Source organism: Eublepharis macularius, chromosome 3 (genome assembly GCF_028583425.1).
Source record: "Eublepharis macularius isolate TG4126 chromosome 3, MPM_Emac_v1.0, whole genome shotgun sequence".
In the NCBI taxonomy this organism is placed as follows: domain Eukaryota; kingdom Metazoa; phylum Chordata; class Lepidosauria; order Squamata; family Eublepharidae; genus Eublepharis; species Eublepharis macularius.
The window spans coordinates 134672784-134686045 of NC_072792.1; the positions used below are offsets into that span (position 1 = coordinate 134672784).

The following is a 13262-nucleotide window of genomic DNA, read 5'->3' on the forward strand; positions in this document are numbered from 1 at the left end:
TACCTTCTTTCCATCTGTCCCCTTAGGAACTCCAATGAGATTGAAATAAGTGAACAATGAAATGCTGAATCTGTAGGAAAAGCCTGTTTTCCCCTTATGCTTCCAGATGGGATCATCCAACCATCCAAGTTTTAAGCCAAACTGGTTAACTGTAATCTGGTCCAGTGATAAAACTGTCAGCCAAACTCTTAGCCATAACAGCATAAATACATTCTCTGAGCTTCTCTGTATATTCTGCACAAGTTCTCTTCTATGCTATCATTTGTGCAAGTTAGATTTGCCTTCATTTAAAAAAAAACCTGCAAAACTAGTTGACTATCAGACTAGGATCTAGGAGACCTGGGTTCAACTTTCCACCCCACCACAGAAGCTTGCTGGTGACCTTGGGTCAGTCACACAAAACCCAGCCAAGGTCCTCTCTCTCCTCTTCCAGAGGCTCCACCAGACAGGCAGATGGGTCCCTGTATTTGCTTCCCCTCACCCAGTTACAGCTCAGGGCTATTGGTGAAAAAAGAACTCAGGAGTTACTTTCCTTATATGTATGCTACTATCATTTAGACTAGGCCCTTTCCACATGACCAGAAAATAGGTTTGTAACCAGCTCTCTCTGCTAGTTCCCTCAGCAGAGACAAAACCCTTCTCCTCAGTCTCTCCCAAGAGGCTCCTTTTTGCTCCAATAGATTCTAACTCTGATTGGCCCAGCATTCCATGCACTCCCATTGGCTGTCTCTCATGAGAGGCAGAGCTGGAGCCAGTCCTGTCTGTCACAATACCCTTCTCCTGTGAGTGTGTACATCTACCTTCTGAATTAATATCTCATGCCTCTCACAAAATGGCTTCTGACGTACAAAGACCTAAGCCACAGCAAATATGTTAGTCTTTAAAACTGGTGCTTCTCAAAACATGGGTTACAAAGCCACAAAGGAAGACAAAGATGGTTTACAACCTTTCTCTCAGAGGGGAAGAATGGAGGCTGCTGGTCTGCTTAGTACAACAGCAGGAAAAGAGGGCAGAACTGCCAGTCACTCTTTAATTCCTGCTTATTCCTTCATAAATGCTCAGCCCTCCACATAAGCAGTCGTACAAGATCAGTTCTGGCTCTGTGAGAAAAGACACACACCATAGCCTAAGCATATCACCTGCTGGAGCCATATTACTGGTAGCTAATGCCCAGACAGGTACCCAGCCTTGATCTCTGTTAAGGACTGTGGCAATTTGTATCAGCCTTCCTAACTTACCTCACATAGATAAAATAGGTGTAGGATAAAATGGAACCACATATACCACTCAGCACTTTTGGAGGAAAGATGGGACAAAAATATGGTGGTTAGTGGGATAGAGAACTAGTGAAAGATTCTTACAGATTAGGTTGCGGAGAAGGGTTGCTGTTCCCCCCTGTGGTGGTGAGGGATCTCCCCCTCCCACCCTCCACCCCCTTCCCAACACTCACCTGGCTTGTGGGGGGGGGGAGGTGGTGGTGGAAAAGCCTCTGAAGCGCGCTCCCAGGTTGGCGCGACGTCACTCTCATGAGTGATGTTATTGTGCCACCCCAGGGGGCACTCCCGCATTTCACATGGGGCCAAATCAGGCCCGTTTGGGGCCCAACTTGGTCAGGTGCAAAGCACATGCGTGCAAAAACAAACATTTAGGTGAGTGCTGGGTTTCCCCCTCCTGCTGGGAGGATAAGGGGACCTGGCAATCCTATTGCGGAAGGAGGAAAGAAGCATGGAGTTAGTCTACAGGGTCCTACAAAATACAGTAGGCTTAGAAATGGGTCCCCAAAAGCCTGAGAACCACTTATTTAATGCGCCAGAATGTACACATTAATGTGCCTTACCTACCATCAATGCATCTAGCCTCTTTTTAAGTCACCTTAGCTGGTGGTCACCCTTCCATGGCACACTGACTTTCCCTAATTTATGAGGTATGAACTAGTACTTCCTCTTCTTGCTTCTGAATTTATTTTCTATCAACTTCATTCGGCAAGCTTACATTCTAGAAATATAAGGAAGAAAAATTTCTATCCATTTCCTCAAAGCCACACATTTTATAAATTCCTCAGGCCTTTCTGACACCCCAAGTCACCTTTTCTCACTTTAAAGGGCCACAAAGTTCACCACTTTCCTAAAGTTGGTGCTGTACAATTGCCATTTTTTAATCTAAATACAGACTGTTGATCTTTTAAATTTTCACACTTGGACAGTGCCAGAATAATTATATACCAGTAAATGCACACTTCATAACCTCTTTAATAAGTTATAGTTATAGTATAACATGGTTATAGTATAACATGGTTATAGGAAAAAATGTGAAGTGCTACTCTTTGCTTTCTGTTCAAATTGTAACGCTGCAAAAGCATTTTTCTTTCTTTCATAACTCATGCCATGGCTATGTAAGCCAACTTTGTTACTTTTAAACCACTTATTTTGCTGCTGTTCCTGGTACATTTGTTCAAGTGTCTCAAATAGCATTTGAATGGTACCAATAAGAAAAAGAACAAAGCTAGTTTTAACCCTCAATCTTTGTCCAAGCATAATTTGGTTCTAGGAACCCTGTTTCATATTCTCATGGAAGAATCGCACGTATAAACAGATTAAAATTACATGTAAAATTACCCAATGTGATCATCCAGTAGAAAACAACATAATCATAATGAAGGACACTGGGGAACAAGAAACAGGTTTCTTTCGATACATACCTCGTATCAGCACTATTACAGAAAATCAAATAATTAACCGTATTATAGCCTACTACTAAAGAGTAAACAAGAACCTTCACCATTTTTGCTAGTAATACCAGGTCCATAATAATACAACACAAAGATACTGCTTTTTTATGAAGATATTTTTGTAATGTAAATACAAATTCAGGATTGAAGCATGAAATAGTCTGCTTTCAACAGAAGCAGCACAAATCTACACTTATGCTGTACTGTAGGTTCATGTGCTGATCACTAACATTGTATAAATAGACAAGGTCATGTTCCTCAAAGGTTCTGAACTACATTTGTGACTGTACAATCAAAGCCAATTTTTCCCAGGAGCTAAGAATGCTAAGAATCTACATGCCATTTGATTATACTCCAACTGCTGAAGAGTCTCTGTGGAAATAATACTTACTGAGACCACCACTTTTCCCACATAACAATTTTAGCATCCACAACTAATAGAGTTAACCACAATAAAAATGTACTCTCAACTTGTACGTAATATGGCCTGTCATTTTGAATTTTTACACAAACAATCTTGCATTTCACAGTGGTAAAAATAATTTGCCTTCTGAAGAACTCTTGTGCTCAGGCAAGAAAACAGTGAAAAAATTAAAGGTTTTAAACAGTAGTCATTGGCTCTAACAGAAGAAGTCACAAAATCTTTAGTTTCATGATCTATTAATATCATTCTCACAGCAGAATTAGATAGAGGATTTGGTTTTAAGACTGTAATGCATATTCTAGATTCGCAACATATTCATTATACATTTTTGGTTAAGACATAATGTTTCATACAGGCATTAGCTGTTTTTCCCCATCATGCAAGAAAGCCTGCATTCTGTAATAGAAAACCTTTTAAGAAAACTTGGCGGGGAGGGGAGAGCTAGCCTTAGAATATCGCACTCTCATTGTTTCTTCAAGACTTCATGCAGACAAGTACATTCTAGTAGTATCACTTAACTGACCAGCTGTTCTAGAAAATATTTCTCCCTCAAAATGCCTGTTTGTTGGAAAACCCATAGAACTTCACTATTTACAAATAAAACATTTACAGTCACTAGATGGCTGAACTGATCAGGCTTGCAATACTCAAACTTTGGCAAACAAACGGACAGATGTTTATTTTAAAAATAGCAATACAATGGACTATGACCTGTAGACTACAAAACATGTTCATGATCTGGCCCTACCCTCTGCATACCAATTTTTATACCCAGCCACACACACAATACTTGGAAATAACTCATTGAAAGTAGAAGGGCTGTATTCCATGTAATGTGTTTAGGCTTTGGGTAAGTAAATGTCTAAGTGCAGATATTCCTTCTTTTGTGCACAGACGCATATTAGGCAATTGGCTTGCATTTTATCTCACTGTGGCGACTAGCTGGGTTACAAAATTACAAGGAACAGTTCCAGAAACCTTTAATTCCTTTATAAGCAGCAAATGAGTAATTCAAAGTAATTTTAAATAATATGAAAGACACTTATTCTCCCCATTTGCTTTTACTACCGTGTCCACCGCCAACCCTAAGCAGACTTTTCTTTAATTATACTTGTATAAACTAAAATTAGTGTGCAAGTATTCCAGGTAGTTTTCTTCTGAGTTTGAATTGATAAGTTGCATTTTACAGTTCAAGTGGAAGAACATTAGAATGCATATTTATTTTAAGGTGTAAAAAGGATGAAAAAGTCAAAACATATTATAAGAAAGAAATTATTGGCACAAATATATCTGGGTACAAAAGTATAGGAAATAAGTATTGCAAAAAAGGTGATCTGGGTGTGGTAGAAAGGGTTGAGACAGCAGCATTTTCTTCATATTTTCTGTCATTTGTGCAAATGCAGTATTAAAATATAGATTTACCCCAAAAATGGTGATGCAGAAACAACGGTAAAGCTCTAGGTCCTTCAAGAGGACAGTTCCTATATGAAAACTGCCCCATACACCCAACCAAACTGAGCCACAGAAACAAGTGCAAACCTCTTCTGCTCTTGCCTGTGTTGCAATTCATGTAAGTGTGGTCAGCTTGTCAATCAAGTCTTCAACAGTGTACACAATAAGTTTGATATCATCTTGTTCTTTCATCCGATGTTGACCAGCTTTGCGAAGAATAATATCCACATCTGTACTGACAACACGTTCAGCAATTTTCAAGGAAGTCTGCCAGGGAACATCTTCATCTTTTATGCCATGCAGAAGTCGCACAGGACACTTTATGGGAAGAGGACTACCCAACACACAGTGATTTTCTGCCTCTTGAATGACTTCATATGATACAGTGTAAAAGCCTTCTTCATTGTGCTTGGTTGGCAGCTTCCATTCACCCTTTTCTTCTATTTCTTTCTTCACCTATGAAATTAAAAATATGTGACAGACTCCATGGAAGAGATCTAAAAATTATTTTAATTCAAGTCAGCCCAAGGCAAGTTCACACACATCTGCACATCACTATAATGTCCTTAATGACTGACTTGCATAAGTCTAATGTAACATAAGGAGCAGCAAGCTGAATTAAGCCACACATTTCAGTTTAAGGCTAGTTCCAGAATTACTAGCCATGCTGAAGAGGCAATAAAGCCCTTCATCAAGCTCAAATACGGATACTGAATAAAGAGCATGAAGCAAAACCGAGGAGTTTAAAATTAGTAGTGTAAAACAGATTAAGTTTAAACAGCATAACCTGCATATAGACTACTCTGTAGTAGGGGCAAACACATGTTCTGAATTTTGATAACTGTTCTGAGCAGAGGCTTGTATGCACAGTGGCTAAAAAAATGAGTTATGGATAATCTCCAATTTGAACCCTGTATCTACTGAGAGCTTCTGAGGAAGCCTTATGCAAGCCATTCTGTATTCAGACATCACAAACATAACCAGTTAATTCATGACAAACTCAAGTCACAGCCGTACCCATGCTTTTTAGATATTTTAACCTAGCCTGTACTACTTATGGTGTCATTTAGTATTTTATTGTATTGCACTGAGTTTTAGATATTGTTTTAGATAACTGTTGATAATTTTAATGTAAAATGTTTTTGCTGTTAGCCGTCTGTGGGCAGGGTGGGGTATAAAGATGATAAATAAATAAAGTCTGGTTCATTCAAACATTCACATGTTCCTTTGCCTTCCATTTGAAACTAAGATTGCAGGCTTCTTGATTTAGAAACCACAGCTTAATTCTGATTTACCAACCTGCACCGTGAGTCAAAATGAATCACAAGTTGCTAAACCACCCAAACTTGGACATCACAATAAAATGTAGTTAGACTGAATATTTCCTGATTTAGGAAGTCTTGTGTCTTGCTCTGCACAAAGGGAGGTGGAATGTGCAAGCATGCTAGTATTTATAGTGTAGGTTTTAGCTAGCTTTATTATCTTATCTAACTTTTTGCACACTTTCTGTAATATGACCTTCTGCACACAACTACAATAAACAAAATATTCTTCATAAATTTGTGGTGCCTCTGGTCCTTAGCTTCATGATTTGGCTCACTTATCTTTGTAACTTTCATGGCAGATTCAGCACAGTTGACCCTCAAATAGCATCCAATAAGACCAGAGGCTGGTTCTCCCCAGTCTCTGTGGAGGACTTGTTAAGGGGAAAGGTAGCAGACCACTCCTCTCTGTTCAAGGTTGTTCTGCTAAGACTGGACCTTTAACTCCTGGTCCTACTGACTCCCCCTGACCAGTGGGCTCCCTTTTGTGTTTTCTTTACTGTAGTAAAAAGGATAATATAAAGCAATTTATCTTTGCAAAAACTTTCAACAAAAGAATGTTCTCTGTAGTGCTCCTTTGTCTAACCAATATTCTCTTTATCGCACAGCAACTTCACAGAAGAACCCAGACAAACTTCAAGGACAGAACTGACTAGAAAAGCCAATGTCTCTACTTACCTCTACAGGGAGTTGTTGAAAAGTTGCTATAAGATGGTCTGCAGCTGCAGCTATTCCAACCAGTGCAACCACCTTTTCAGGTCTGGCAATTGCCGCATGAAGCATCAGCCATCCGCCCAAACTGGAACCAACTAAAATCTTAATATCAAAACAAAAGGTATTAGTGTTTTAGTGCTATAGAAATACAATGCATGAATTTACAGCACTTAATTTTGCCACTGTAGCCAACAGAGATTAAGTGGTGTGAGGACTGACTGAGAATGTGACTGCTTGTTGGACTTGCAAACATACACTTGAATCTACTGTATTTAAACAGATTCTTACTTTATTTCTCTCTCACTTCCTAGCTACAATTTCAGAGCAGCACCCCCTCCAAAGATAACACAGCTGCCTAATGAACAGTTACAAACTAATTAATCATATTAGCTGTCTGATACCTATTAAATCTTCAGATAAATAAAACTTTTGCTTCTTTGAAGGCACACAGCAATAGGGCTGTGATAAAATTAGAGTTGTTTAGGAGGACACTTCTACACAATGACAAGGGCTTAGCTTATGGCATTATTTACTGTATGCGTTTCCTGTTATTAATGCATCGTTTTCTAATTTTTATAATCTAGTTTTTGCATTTTTTCACGTTTTGTGCTGTTCTGACTGCACTGCTAATTTCTGTAATCCTCCTTGAGTCTCAGCAAGAAAGGCAGAGTATAAATAAAGTAAATAAGTATCTAACCATTTTTATTCACACTAAAGGGTTATGAAAACTGTATGCTGGGTTTAAAAATAAACCTCACAACCTGTGGTCCGTCTGTGAGTTCATCCAGTACTGAAAGAACATCCTTCCGCCATTTTCCCACTGTAGATTCTTTGACATTACCCTCTGAACTTCCACAGCCAGTGTAATCAAACCTATGAAGTCAAGTCAAAATATTATTCTTTATGAATACACATTCAATAGGATCCCCAAAGAAAGAGAACAATTAAAAGACAATATAACAAGACTATATATATGGCGGAGAGCAGACAACAGAGCAAGGACATCTTTTCTATCTGTTCTCAGCCTCCATTGCCATTGGCAATCCTTGCAACAACATAACCATTTAGTACAGCAAATACAAGGTACATAAAAGTAGATTACATAGTTAACTTCCCATGTTTTTATCTGGAGAAAAAAAATAAGCCAAGCAATCTGAATCTATATGCATTTAATTTTCCCTACTCAAACATTATGCCTCGACATGGACACCTAGTGGGAACTGAAGTGATGAAGATATACTACATGGGTGGGAAGCAATATGTACTCTCTCTCATGTCCCCCAAAAGCTAGACATTTTCAAGGAGTCCACTTGCCTGGGCAACTAAATATTGACTTTTAGTGTCAGATCATAGCTACATGAAGGCATACAGGAACAAACCATTACATCTTCTGTAATGGAAACCACACAGCTATGGTACTTAATTGCTTTTTCCATTGGCCTGTGACCCCATGAAAGCGCAGCTGGCTGGGCTCCAGGTAGAAGGTGTGGCTGGCCAAGTGGATGTCTGGAAAAGGCTGCTTGGAGACTGTTAAGGAGGCAGCCTCTTCCCAACTCCCAATATAGGAATGATTGGGGGAGAGAAAGTGGTGCTGAGTAGCAATCTAGCCTATACCAACTCCTTCCAAAATTGTCTTACTCCACTAGTCCTGGTTCAGCAGCACAAGGCTGTATAGGCCCAGTTCCACACATAGAGGTAAAAGCTATGCAATTAAAAGTAGCCTCTTTTCTTCTACCTCTTCACTTTAAAACCTCTTATTTCCTTGTAGTTCTCCTTTCCTAATTGGGTATTCTTTCTAGCTATATACAAAGCAAAAGAACGCCATTGTGATACTATATTTACTCAAAGAAAAACAATCCCGAATGTAAGATATCTACCACTAAAAAGGTTATACAAAAAACGACCTAACTGTAATTTGTATGAGAATTTTAAGATGACTCCCCACACACACACACACACCCCTCTTTTTATGATATACCTGAAAAACATCCTATTTCTGCATTTGAATAAATACTGTATCTTCCAACTGTTCCTAAGAAGTTACCGTGCATGTGTGTGAATGCTAAATCATCATAAAATGCATGACCTGCCATTTCATTGTGGCCTCCAAGATATTCTGCACTGTTGATAACATATATAACTTTAACAAATACAATAAACACGGTCTTAGCTTTTGAATCAGCGTATAACAAACCACTGCCAAATAAATGAAGTAGAGTTTTCAGCAAATAATGGAGGTTATGGTACAAGCAATGATAAGTTTTACATAACATAAAAGTGTCATAAGTCTTTCCCTACTGTTCTGTATGATGTATTGGAGTTTATTTCATTTCAAAACTGCTCAAGAGAATCAACCAATTGGCTTAAAGTATTTTGAGTTACTGGGACTGGCTCCTAAATTTGGAACAGATTTATCCAGTCTCAGATACATGTGGGGACACACGGACACATGTATTCTCATTATGAGGAAAAACTAGTCACTTACAACAGTAAATTTATGAACACTAATAGCCTCTCAAGACTTACCTTACAAAACCATGACCAATAGACTTGCAGAAGTCTTCAAGTGCAAGTGCCTTCTTGCCATTCATATTTGAATAGAGACCTGAGAGGAAGACAACTCCAGGATTCTTTCCTTTTAGCTTCTGGTAAGCTAGTTTTGGATGATCAGGCCGGCTAAGGAAACTCACTGTTGATTTCTGTCTGCAACCTAAAGAGAAAACACATCCTTTGGAAGCACTTGCTTGCTTAATAGATCAACTATTAGCCTCATTTTCCCAATACTTTTTGAGCAGTGGTGTGCTGCAAAGCATTAGACAAGTCCTGCAACTCAGGTAATAGAAGTATATTGACTGATTTGCTTAGTCCCTTTTCCAAAATATATAGAATCAATTAGTGGAAAAAGATGTTTTACTTTTCTGGTTTCCCCAATGGTGACCCAAAGTGGCTCACCATATTTGTCCTCTCCTTCATTTTATTCTCACAATAACCATGAAAAGTAGATTAGGCTGAGAGTATGCGACTGGCCAAAGGTCCCTCAGCCAGCTTCCATGGCAGAGAGAGGATTTGAACCTGGAATTCCCAAATCCTAGTCCTTGGTATCTGACAAAGGGAGCTTGACTCTTGAAAGCTTACACCTGGAAAATATTGTTGGTCTTTAAGGTGCCACGGGACTTGACTCTTGCTCTTCTTCTGCAGACCAACACAGCTACCCAACTGAAACAGATCCTGGTCCGATAGTCTAACTACACAACACTGGCTTTCATCATGTTGGTATTCATTGTTTTGCCAGATTCTTTTAAAGATTTTTAAAAAGATTTTACAACTTTATTTTACAAAAAAACTTGCAAAACATTACCAAAATCTTGAGTGTATTCCATATAGCACTAGAACATCTTACAGAGTTTAATTTCTCATTCTGATTATTTCTACCACTACCCGAGTTCAGCATTCCATAATTAAAATACTATTTAGAGGAAAACAGCCTGCATAGTTAACATTTTTCTACTTTTCATTCTGAGAAATAGTTCTTTTAACTTGTACCACTGAGATATAAGTGTAAATTTGACGAGAGAAAATGCACTCCAGCCAATACTATTTTCTTAGCCAAAGGAATTTTATACAATAGATAATGCCAATGGAACATTTGTACATAAAATGCTTCAATGGAAGACCCCCAAAAGCCTACAAACAAAGTGAAATGTCCAAAGAACTCTGTGATTGTCAACATTATTGGAACTCCATAAAATAAACCAAGCGGTTCTTAAACAATGAAAAAAACCTGAAGCCTAAGAAACCCTTCAAAGGTATACTGAATTCCAAAATTTCTATACAGAAGCTTTAATATCATACACATCCTTTCAGTTAGGCTACTTTTTATGTTTTTCATATTTATCCATAAATATTATATTCTGCACATATATGTAATGTGCACACAATAATAGTGAGTATATGATACAAGTTCACATGCTAAGGAACTGCAGCTCCAACTGCATGACACACATGGTTTCCATTTCTGCAATCCTGTTGATGTTACAGAAAGAAGAGAGAGATTGCTCCTCTCCCCACTGCAGCCTCCTGACCCACCTGGCTGTTACTCCACACGGTTCCTACAATCCCAGGGAATAAATTTACCTGCTTGGGGGGTGGGTGGGACCAGCATCCAATCCTATGTATTCTCCAAAATGCACTTTGAATGTGACAGTAAATATTACCAAAGAATCTGACAGAGGGGCATGGAATGATGATAAACCCAAATAAGTTCAAGTTCAGCAAAGACAACATTTACAGACCCAATATTCATTTCTGTAAAGCAGTCTTCTAATTAAATCTATGAAAGTTATTAGTCACAGACTTTTCTTTTAACCCTCATGCCCATAAATGTTTATTCTGAAAGACAATTATATTTCAATATCACACCCTTAAAATCCAAAATTAAGTCACCCAGCATTTTAGAACTTGAAAAAAAATCTCAAAGAGAAAAACAGTTGGTTCAGGCCATAACTTTTTCATTCAAGCATGAAGATCATTATCAGATTCTGTAAACTACTGCCACATAGCTGAGTCCGCCATCTATTATATTATTATTATTAACATTATTTATAGTCTACCTTTCTCACTGAAACTCAAGGCAGATTACACAGTGTAAATCAACATGCTCAACAGCTGAGACATTCAATATAATATAACAAAAGAGTGAAGTAGCACAGGAGAAAGGGTTTTTAGTTTCAAAATTTGAAACTAATTTGACCAGTTTCTGTACTATGCATCTGACGAAGAGAACTTGATTCTTGAAAGCTTATGCTACAATAAAATTGGTTAGTCTTAAAGGTGCTACTAGACTCTTTTTGATTTTAGTTTCAAAATGAAACTAAAGTTAAAAATGCCCTTAACATTTAATACTGTTCACTAATTAGGGGATAGGGTGCTTTAAATCAAATGAAACATGCTTAGATTCAGTGTAGATTCAGTGAGGCAGAGACCCAGTTATGGAAGGCAGCATTTCCTATGACTTTACCATATAATGCAAACTAATGAATATTCTTTCTTACCAAACCAAGTCTAGGTCATAATTTAACCACAAAAACAAAAAGACTGCTTTACAAACTCCGCCATACTGGGCGTCTGAAACCATAGCACTTTCTAATTAAAACAACTCAATTGCTAGTTTTACACCTTTTAATACAATTTTGCTAAAGAATAAACATGCAGGGAAATCAATCTTTGAGCCTACCTGTTCGCTTCTGCTGTGCAAGAGTGGAAGATGGGGAACCTACTACATGTGCTTTGGCTAAGCCCTGTGCCAACTAACCTTTCACATCTGTGCCCAATGAACAGAACCCTGATGCTGCCCACTCACACAATAAATTGTGCCCACACAGGGCTGACTTGTCAGGTTGCTTTCTGCACAAAACAGCACCCGTTTAGACTTTTTGCCGCAGAAAACATATATTCTAAGGAAAAATAACTCAGTCCGGATTATTTACTAAAAAAAACTAGCCATGAGCTTACCCAGGTTTTTCCTCATGTAATTCAGAACAAGTAGGACAAATAGTTGTCTGACATGAGCATCCTCTAATCTTCTGCATACTTACTCAACAATAAAAAAGTCTTAACAATGTAATTTGTTCCCAAAGAAGTGTGCAGACTGTAACAGTTAATAAAGCAACCAAACTGAATTATTTTAAGTCCCATAAACGCCAATAGGAGAGCCAGGGTTCTTTCTTCAAAACGGGCAGAATTTTTTTAAAGCTCTTAACTGTACCTGGTCCACTTTAGATGAAGTATTATTCGGTCCCACAGAATGTAGTGATTAAGCAAAATAATGATAATGAGACTGTTGTTATCCTTCAGGATGAGATACAATTTTTAAAAAACGGGGGCGGGGCTTCGTCTCCCACAGCTTCCTCTTAGGACAGCTACAACCAACAACAGATGGGTAGTCTGGGCCCCGCAACGACCTTAAGGACCAAGCCACCGCCCGTACCTACCTAATAACTGAGGGAGATCCACGGCCGGGCCGCAGCTGAACTTCCCCCGCCACAGCACCCTCAACACTCCCGCCGCCATGTCCCTCTTGGGTGGGCGTGGCCTTGAACACCTCAACCACAGAGCAAACCACGCTCCATCCCTTCGGCGGCTCCGCAAAGAACAGCGCATGCGTAATATGAACCGAGGGCGAGGTGGCAGTAGACACGCATGCGTCAAAATACTCCGCTATAATCATAGAGTCGAACATTCTTTTTTCAATCCTCGGTGGTGATATATCTCGGTCGCGTAGAGTTCAAAAACTACTAGAACGGCAACCGGCCTGAACTTCCGATAAAAAGTCGAAAACGACCAGTGCTACATGCGCATAGCGCGTCGTAGTGTGTATCGCCACCACAGAAGTATCAGTGCCTAGAGCGGCGTGTGTTTGTGGCTACAGTATATGTCTGTGCCCGTTAGAGCGGGACGGCTCTTGGAGTCCGAGCCGACAGTCGCAATAAAGCCTGCGAAGGCGTAGGCGTCTAGCTTATTTTTGTCTCTGTGGTGTTGAAGAGCATAGATTTTACAAACAAATGTTACTAGACTGGCATTTGTCTGGAGACGGGATATCCTGGCAATAATTGACTCCATTTTT

The 13262-nt window shown here is 39.0% G+C and overlaps 1 protein-coding gene across 1 annotated transcript; it reads right to left on the reverse strand.

Moving 5' to 3' along the window:
- Positions 1-3805: 3805 nt before the first annotated feature.
- Positions 3806-12774, reverse strand: ABHD10 (abhydrolase domain containing 10, depalmitoylase). The gene is made up of 5 exons (XM_054973818.1): positions 12631-12774; positions 9167-9350; positions 7402-7513; positions 6605-6742; positions 3806-5060 (listed from the first exon to the last, which is right to left on the reverse strand). Exons 1-5 carry the CDS (start codon positions 12707-12709, stop codon positions 4719-4721), a joined length of 855 nt encoding a protein of 284 aa, XP_054829793.1. The 5' UTR covers positions 12710-12774; the 3' UTR covers positions 3806-4718.
- Positions 12775-13262: the final 488 nt, after the last annotated feature.